The sequence below is a fragment of the Mizuhopecten yessoensis genome, unplaced genomic scaffold (genome assembly GCF_002113885.1).
Source record: "Mizuhopecten yessoensis strain PY_sf001 unplaced genomic scaffold, ASM211388v2 scaffold10945, whole genome shotgun sequence".
Classification (NCBI taxonomy): Eukaryota; Metazoa; Mollusca; class Bivalvia; order Pectinida; family Pectinidae; genus Mizuhopecten; species Mizuhopecten yessoensis.
In genome coordinates this window covers 422842-432593 of record NW_018408800.1, presented here as the reverse complement: position 1 = coordinate 432593, position 9752 = coordinate 422842, and the positions used below count along the sequence as shown (strand labels likewise).

Genomic DNA, 9752 nt, shown 5'->3' with positions numbered 1-9752 from the left:
GAATTCTTCTCTCCGGGATCAATTTCGTTGATGATTTTGGAAGAATATTGGATAGACGAAAAACCAAATACTGTTTTCAATGTTTTTACTGGACTTTGTTCTGTGTTACAATAATTTAGTAAGTTACAAAACAGTTGTCTTGAGCACAAAATCCATGCTTGAGTATGAATTCGGTTTAATGAATATGGGGCCAGGTCAGTCCCTAATATAAGTAGATATAATCGTGGATAAATCTAAATGGTGTACACATGTTAAGACAGTAATATTTCTTCACTTCAGATTTCATTTTCATTCATTTGTCATTTCAGGTATGCGTGGTTCGAAGTACCGGGCTTCGTTGAACAAGCATTGAAGTCTAAAACGGAACCATTTGTTACCCCCGTGCTGGTGGGTAACGCCATCGCCGTACGAAGGGACCACTTCTTTCGGATCGGGGGCTTCGACGAGGGACTTGACATTTGGGGAGGGGAACACTTTGATTTGTCATTCAAAAACTGGTTGTGTGCTGGGAGAGTGTTGACAGTTCCATGTTCCAAAGTGGGACATCTGTTTAAATTAGGCGTCCAGAGTTACAGTTTTGGTGGCGCCGATCGAGATACAGTCATACTGAAAAATCTGATGAGGGTAGCGGAAATATGGCTGGATGAATATAAAGATACCTTCTATAGAGTTACTGCTGGACGAACGCAGAATTTCCCCCAAATAGACAACAATGCTATTATGTCACAGAAAAACTTTCTTAAGTCATTGCACTGTAAACCATTCCACTGGTACCTTAAAAACGTACTTCCGGAACAGAAGGTTCCCCCTATCGACGCCGCCTTCTATGGGGAGATAACCAACGGGAAAACTTTAGCCTGTCTTGCTGTCCTAGATGATCATTACATTGGGATAACATATGCATGTTTTAAATATAGAATAATACCTGAAAACTCTTTTACGTTTTCAGAGAAAGGCGAATTTAAGTTTGATGATTATTGTGTATTTATTTCGGATTCCACACATTTCCTGAAAAGGAGAAAGTGTGATGAAACTAAAAATGTGATCCCGGGAAAGTGGAAATTTCAGACGACCTCTCCGACCTCTAAAACGGGAGCTCTCATGTTTGAATTCCATGACAGTGCGCAGACGTTGTGTGTGAGCCACGTGACAGGTGCGATATCGGAAGTCCACTTTAATGAGCAAATGGCGCAAGCTTTGCCGTGTAATTACAGTTCCGCCTACCAAAGCTGGTTTTTCATGTACCGGCTATCCGAAGTCCCGAAGTTTAATTGAATGAATTTGTTTTATTCAAATCTCAAATAAAGTGAAAATATCTTGGAACTGTATTGGATTTCGAGTTAGTTATGTTTGAGCATTGGGAGCCTATGAATGCCAACTGAAAGCAAACTAGTTAGGTTTACCAGGTTTTGAATCCCCCCCCTCCCCCTCCGCCTCTCCCTAAAAAAACCCACTAATTACAAATACTATTATTCAGCATTTAGCTCAAATAAGTAATTGATCGTATATATGCTTGTTTAATGAATAGAACAGATATTCCGGGGCCAGCAGTCTGTCTAAGGCGAGTCAGTAGTATCCAACATAAGTATCAAAATGGCGTCATAATAATGATGATGTCAACAATCTTTTCTAGGCATTCATAGCCTGTATGAATGAGATCTAAATGTGGGGTAGGGTTATAAAGTGGCAATGTCATACGACGGTAAATGTATTCTTATGAGCACTGTCCGCTTGATATTAACGCTACTTTTACTTTAGCATCCTATCCTAGTGTTCTCTTACCGACTGTTGATCTTTAAAAATATCATAAGAACGTGTATGGCAGAAAGGGTTCAGAGGAAAAGGAGACTTTAAGTTGACACGTTAAAGACAAGACTTGTAATCGACACAAATGACACACATTAATACGGAAAGCCGAACTCGGTTTTTGTTGTTTTATCTTACATAAATCTTTGAACAGATTCGCACCGGATACTGCTATTATAACAGAAAATATAACCTGACGATTATTTTTGGAATCTATGTTTAAGGATCCATGTCTCGCTGTAATGCGTTTTTTTTATATAAAGTAGCCTCCATTTAATTTCGTTTAGGAAAAAGCTGTAGCAAAGCTGGGCGATGACATTCTCGTTGACCTGGAAGCTCAGTCGGTAAGGGCGATAGTAGAACATACAAAGGTCTAGAGATCCAAAGCTCAGTCGGTAAGGGCGATAGTAGAACATACTAAGGTCCATTGTTCGAAAGCTCAGTCGGTAAGGGCGATAGTTGAACATACTAAGGTCCAGTGTTCGAAAGCTCAGTCGGTAAGGGCGATAGTAGAACATACTAAGGTCCTGAGTTCCAATCCCGCTCTAGCCCCGCTGAATTTTCATACTCAAAACACGTACTGTTGTTGATTACAATTTATCTATTTCATATTTATATATCTATTTCATGAAAGTCCCGCAAGGTATGGTATTATTTCGAAAATGATTCATCCAAGCTATATCGTCGATCCTGAAAAATGCAGTTGGTTGTTACCAGTAGTACGAGGATCATTCAGAGTATAACTCCAAAGCTTTGTTCTTTCCATTGTTAAATGAATTGATATTAAGTCACATTTCATGAAATCGGTTTATATTGTCATTAAGTCTATAGTGAAAGGGAGTGTCCTCTCAACCTGGGGCGGAGTGGCGGGCCCGATTGCGGAAATAAGGGTTTTCTTCAAGGGCGAAACATGCCCCTTCGACCTCTTGTTTGACCTCCTGAAAGGCCAATAAGCTTATGATATTACACTGAGTCTGTCATTTTTTTCTTTACAAGACTAGTTTTAATCACAGGGACCTGATAACTTGTTACAGCTATATTTGGACCTAAACTAAGGTGTTAAGAGTATTTTTACATGATTTAAGGGTTTAGATCGACTTTCGGTAAAAAATAATAATATTGAGGTGTCATTTTTACCGAAAGTCGATCTAAACCCCTAAAACATGTAAAATTACTTACCTTAGTTTAGGTCCAAATATAGCTGTAACAAATGCTCAGATCCCTGTGTTTTCAATCACAGATATTGTGCTCAGCAGAAGTAATTTTCATTCTTGTAGTAAAACATGTAAATGTCATTAATTTATAGTAAACTTATACTTTCTATATAGTTAATGGCTATTTAGATGAGCAAAACCGAAGGCGAGTTAGTTAACGACAAAACCTGTTAAATTGTTACAATAACACAATATCCCTGTGGGATAATATAACCTGGGAAAACCCCATCATTGGAGGCTCATATATACATACATTGTATATCTACACATGTAAAGTATACGGACTGTATCTATATAGTCAACCTTAGTCACATACAGTACCAGTCATGACTATAGTAATCATTTGACAAGTATAGTCCTAGTTACACGTAATCAAGCAATGTCACCGGTAGTCAGTATTGTAACTTCCATTCCAGCAATTCATCCGTAGTCACATATAGTCACTCATAGTCAAGTAAAGTCACTCATAGTCAAGTAAAGTCACTCATAGTCAAGTGAAGTCACTCATAGTCTAGTCACTCATAGTCAAGTAAAGTCACTCATAGTCAAGTAAAGTCACTCGTAGTCAAGTATTATACAGTGGTCACCGGATGTCAAGTATACTAACCTGTAGTTTCATATGTTCACCCATTGTCCAGTATACTTACCTGTAGTTTCATATGTTCACTCGATGTCAAGTATACGTACCTGTAGTTTCATGTATTCACCCATTGTCAAGTATACTTACCTGTAGTTTCATATGTTCACCCATTGTCAATTATATTTACCTGTAGTTTTATATGTTCACCCATTGTCAAGTATACTTACCTGTAGTTTCATATGTTCACTCGATGTCAAGTATACTTACCTGTAGTTTCATGTGTTCACCCATTGTCAAGTATACTTACCTGTAGTTTTATATGTTCACCCATTGTCAAGTATATTTACCTGTAGTTTTATATGTTCACCCATTGTCCAGTATACTTACCTGTAGTTTCATATGTTCACCCATTGTCAAGTATACATACCTGTAGTTTCATATGTTCACCCATTGTCAAATATACTTACCTGTAGTTTCATATGTTCACCCATTGTCAAGGATACTTACCTGTAGTTTCATATGTTTACCCATTGTCAAGTAAAGACATCCGTAGTCAAATAAAGTCACCCGTTCTTACGTATATCCACCAGTAGTCAAGTCAAGACACCCGTAGTCAAGTATAATAACTCGTAGTCACGTAGTCAAGTATAATAACTCGTAGTCACGTAGTAAAGTATAATAGCTCGTAGTCAAGTATAATAGCTCGTAGTCAAGTATAATCACTCGTAGTCACGTAGTCAGGTATAATAACTCTTAGTCACGTAGTCAAGTATAATAACTCGTAGTCAAGTAGTCAAGTATAATAACTCGTAGCCACGTAGTCAAGTATTATAACTCGTAGTCACGTAGTCAAGTATAATAGCTCGTAGTCACGTAGTCTAGTATAATAACTCGTAGTTACGTGGTCAATTATAATAACTCGTAACCACGAAGCCAAGTATAATAACTCGTAGTCAAGTATAATAACTCGTAGTCAAGTATAATAACTCGTAGTCAAATTGTCAAGTATAATAACTCGTAGTCACGTAGTCAAGTATAATATCTCGTAGTCAAATTGTCAAGTATAATAACTCGTAGCCACGTAGTCAAGTCTTATAACTCGTAGTCACGTAGTCAAGTATAATAGCTCGTAGTCACGTAGTCTAGTATAATAACTCGTAGTTACGTGGTCAATTATAATAACTCGTAACCACGAAGTCAAGTATAATATCTCGTAGTCAAATTGTCAAGTATAATAACTCGTAGCCACGTAGTCAAGTATTATAACTCGTAGTCACGTAGTCAAGTATAATAACTCGTAGTTACGTGGTCAATTATAATAACTCGTAGTCACGTAGTCAAGTATAATATCTCGTAGTCAAATTGCCAAGTATAATAACTCGTAGCCACGTAGTCAAGTATTATAACTCGTTGTCACGTAGTCAAGTATGATAACTCGTATTCAAATTGTCAAGTATAATAACTCGTAGCCACGTAGTCAAGTATAATAGCTCGTAGTCACGTAGTCAAGTATTATAACTCGTAGTTACGTGGTCATTTATAATAACTCGTAGCCACGTAGCCAAGTATAATTACTCGTAGTCAAAAATAATAACTCGAAGTCAAGTATATTAAGTCGTAGTCACGTAATCAAGTATAATAACTCGTTGTCACGTAGTTAAATATAATAATTCGTAGTCAAGTAGTCAAGTATAATAACTCGTAGTCACTAGTCAAGTATAATAGTTCGTAGTGAAGTATAATAACTTGTAGTCACGTGGTCAAATATATTAGCCCGTAGTCAAGTATAATAACTCGTAGTCACGTAGTCGAGTATAATAACTCGTAGTCACGTAGTCAATTATAATAGCTCGTAGTCACATAGTCAAGTATAATAGCCCGTAGTCAAGTATAATAACTCGTAGTAACGTAGTCGAGTATAATAACTAGTAGTCATGTAGTCAAATATAATAGCTCGTAGTCAGTAGTCAAGTATAATAGCTCGTAGTCAGTAGTCAGGTAATAACCCGTAGTCAAATTGTATTTCCCATAGTTTCGTATATTCACCCAAGTAAAGGTGATCGTAGTCAGTATAATAACCCGTGGTCAAATATAGTCACGATTTGGGTGCGCTTTCTTCAAAACCCAAACACTTCGTCTAGTACACTTATTATCGATGCAGTAAATAATGAGTAAGACATAGTAATCTGTAATAAAGTCATGAACATATGTCTAGTTTGATCATTTTCATTCATCAACTTTGACGATCCCTGCCACCTGTCGGTCTGACGCTTAATACCACTGGGAGGTCAGTACAGTCCCCGACAGTATGTCAGCAGACACCTATGTACAGGTATACATATAGCAGTAAAACATTTGATTATCAGCTGTGTTAATGCATTACACAACAATACACAACCGTACCCCACCTTGACGATTCAACTATCACTCTACCTGTTATTGCCGTACAAGTCGGCTGGGATGCATTATTAATTCCGGATCTTCCAAGTGCCGACCTCGATCGTTACGTTATACACGCCCCGATACTGCTGCTGACCTATCGATCGCGTGCCGTATATGTACAGTGTTCCGCGATGTTTGTATCGTGCAGATAAAAAGTAAATATCAAATGAGCAGCAGGGCTGTAAATGTGACATTATTGCCAGTACTTCAATGACTGAGGAAGCGGCCACATCTGTTCGTCTTTTGAAAACCGTGTGTCTACGTTGGTGCAGATTCTCTTTTATAAGGATTGAGTGTGTATTTGGAGTTGATATAAAGTGGTTTGTGTTATAGTGAAGATTTAGAGAGATATTCGCTATGGATGAAGTGTTGGAGTACAATCGTAAAACTTTAACTGATGTCTTTATGACGGAGGTAGACGAAAAGACGGAGGATGTGCAGAACAAAATCAGCTTCCTTCATGATCAGCTGATGAGGAACGAGAACCCAACAATCCTTCAGCAGGAGGTGGACAAGATCAGAGACAGAGGATGTCACCTTAAGCAACAGATGGATGCACTCGTATCAGAATTCGAAGCAAAATACCACGAACTGAAAGCCACAAGAACAAAGCATATCAGAACGATAGAGAAAGAATATTCTACATACTTGTTAAAACTGAAAGCTGAATCTGTTCGATGCGGACAAGTTTGTAATTCTGATAACCTTCAAGAAGTGAAGGGTATCATTAAGTCCCTAGACGAACTTTTAAACCACACGAATCTCCCAAGTATTGAACTCAGTGAAGATTTCTTTGAACCAGTCCAAACTGCAACAACTGAACTGAAAGATTTCTTCGGTAAAATGTGCAGCAGAGACATACCTGTTCCCGATAGCGATAGTATAACAGACAAAGCGCCTCAACCGGACGTGGATATGGGCGATAACTCCGACATAGCTTCACTTCTTGATTCTGAACATGGAACAACTCCGAAATCTGTCTCAGTTCATGGAGATATTAATTCAGAGAAAAGCTTCGTTCAAAGTGAAGCCAGTGCAAAGAGTGATCATGGTGATTCAGAAGAAGTTGACGATGGAGTCGAAGAAGTAATAACAGACTCTGGTAATAAAGATGAAATAATTGCAAACGCGACGTCCTCCAACAAGGAGGACCAAGACATATCACCACAATCAGGGGCAGTACAAGATGACAATACATCTGATAAAGCATCTATCCAAAGTGAAGTTATTTCAACACATGATGAAACTGCATCTGGTCTGGAAATTGCAAAACTTGAGGAACAAAACGACGCATCGACCGTTAAACTTGTGCCTTCTTCTGATGACGTCGAACCCGAATCGAGTGCAAAACATTCTTCTGAAAAGGACAATGAATCGGTTGCAGGATCCGAGAAGTCAATTGCGGATGATTTTGTAGAGGAAGATCTAGATGTGACCGACACCTCCCAAGTTCTTGAAAGGGAGGAAGATGGAAGAGTTATGCAAGATACAGAAGATGAGTTGGCGTCAGAAAAATCCAGATATTCATATGCCAGTAGTTATGAAGATGCTGCTTCTTCAAAATCGAGTAGTGTTCTGAAGTTGAAAGACGCGGAGGAAATCGTTTCTTTAGCTAAAGAGGGTAATGTGAAAGACAAAGAGGAACGCTCTTCATTGATTGGAGATGCAGATTCAAAAGATGACGTTCAAGGCAGCGAATCTTCTGTGATAGACAAGGAAATCAGGTCGGATCACGAAGATTCCCTGTCATCTGAAACAATAGATAAACCAGTGAAGGAAGCGCCAATACCAATCGTCGTATCAACTTCTCATGGACAGAATTATTTTGATGATAAACCACAGTCTGTGTCTAGCCTTAAACAGACAAGTCGATCTGACGTGCCAGAAGACGTTGACAGAAAAGCAAAAGACAACGGCTTATCAAAAGCATTATCCCAATCAGTGCCTGCAATACAAGTGATGAAGGATACAGGCATCGAAGCAACTCAGGAATTTGTTGAAACTCGGGGGAAATCAGACAATGGTGCTTCCGAGGAATATTCAAACGTAAATGTAATTACACATGTGAAAGACACCGAAGCGATGAAACAAAAAGTGGAGGTTGTGCATGTAGAGCCTCAAATCATTACTACTGAAAATCGAGACGGCAGCTATGAGCGGGAAGGCTTGCATAAAAATAGTACAGATGTTGATAGCGAGGAGGGCAGATGTTCGCCCATTCCCAGTCAACCTGCTCATACGGACTCACACGATATACTCGACGTACTACACACGTTTAAGGTAAAAGGTGGAGATGAAGTCATTTCAATTTGTCCTCTGTCAGCAGGTGAGTGCGCGTGGATTGCACGACAGAAAGGTAAACACGTGTTTCGGGCAATAAAAATGGTTTCTAGGTCCGGCAAGGTGGTACAAACGTCTGGTTTTCCACGCGCTGTGGTGGACATATCCGTTGACCGCAGCGATGGAATTCTTGTCACGTGCACAGACAGCGTCGTTAGGCAGATGTTGGCAGTTGACAAATCTGTGGTCAAGTTCGAAACGGACGAGGATTTGACCAGTTTGTGTCAGTTGAGTAGCGGTAACATAGTCGTCTGTCATTATCTCACATCCAAAGTAGTACTACTTGACTCGACGGGGGATGTACTTGGTTGTCTGGACGGCAAAGGGCGCGACAGAGCTACCGTTGGCAATCCTTGGAAAGTCAGAGTCAACGAAAATAATGACGACGTTGTCATCATAAATCGACAGGGTCCATCTTCTATTGCTGTAGTAGATAAAGACCTTAATATTCGGTTCCTATTTGACGGAACAAACACATACACGGCAGCTAATATTCCTGATATATCTTCTTCCGCTTCTCCTCGGGAAATGACCACTTCCGTATCTACAACTTCCGGTTCTAATTGCGACAACAGGTTCATTCCTGTAGATGCGTGTTTCGACTCAAGTAACAATATAATCATTGCTGAGTATAACCGGAAGGCGGTGCTGGTGTTGGATGCTGAAGGTCGGTTACTTGGTACTCTGTATAACGAATGTACTCGGCCAACCTCTCTGGCTGTGGACAGTCAAGGTAATTTGTGGGTCGGCTATACCAATGGCAAGGTGGATATCATTCGACATCTTAGTGAGAAAATTAACTGCCTCAAATAACCTTTTTCTCTTTGCATATAATCGATTTACAAGTTGATTATCATACTTCTCTGGCTACTTCCGGTTCTGAAAGCTGTAAAAAAGGTATAATTAACGAACACATGCACTGTCCTCAAATGGCACTGACTGTTGCGAGGACGTTATTACACCCTTAACAAACTTTATTTGCAACTTTCTTCTGGATCAGAAAAGCATTGTTAATCCTTTATACAGTGTATTCTTAAATAAACGGAGAATTACATTCTAAAGTTATTACAGTGGAAATTCTTTTGTTTTGTTGAATACATTTTTTTTTTTTTAAGAGTTGTAATATCAATTGATATGCAGTATGATCAAATGTTTCGTGAAGTAAGGAAGACTGATTAAATGTTTCATGGATTTTCCAATACGTCAGGTTTCCTGGTATTCTTTGTGTACAATATGATGCCTAGGTCTGATAATAATTTATAGCCCAGTCCATTGGGTTACGTTTGATCCCATATTAATTTGTGAGCACCATTAATACCTAAAGCCCGTGGTATTCTGTGTGTTTCCATCAAATGTATTCACATTGTATT

At 39.0% G+C, this 9752-nt stretch overlaps 2 protein-coding genes across 2 annotated transcripts in view; both read left to right on the top strand.

Moving 5' to 3' along the window:
• Positions 1-1275, top strand: part of LOC110463917 (polypeptide N-acetylgalactosaminyltransferase 10-like) — a 3570-nt gene extending 2295 nt beyond the window's left edge. Inside the window, exon 3 of the mRNA XM_021518856.1 lies at positions 326-1275. Within this exon, the coding sequence (XP_021374531.1) occupies positions 326-1275 (950 nt within the window). The remainder of the gene's footprint in view (positions 1-325) is intronic.
• A 5124-nt stretch (positions 1276-6399) lies between these two features.
• LOC110463916 lies at positions 6400-9372 on the top strand. The gene has a single exon (XM_021518855.1). The coding sequence runs from the start codon at positions 6400-6402 to the stop codon at positions 9193-9195; it is 2796 nt and encodes a 931-aa protein (XP_021374530.1). The 3' UTR covers positions 9196-9372.
• The last annotated feature ends 380 nt before the right edge of the window (positions 9373-9752 follow it).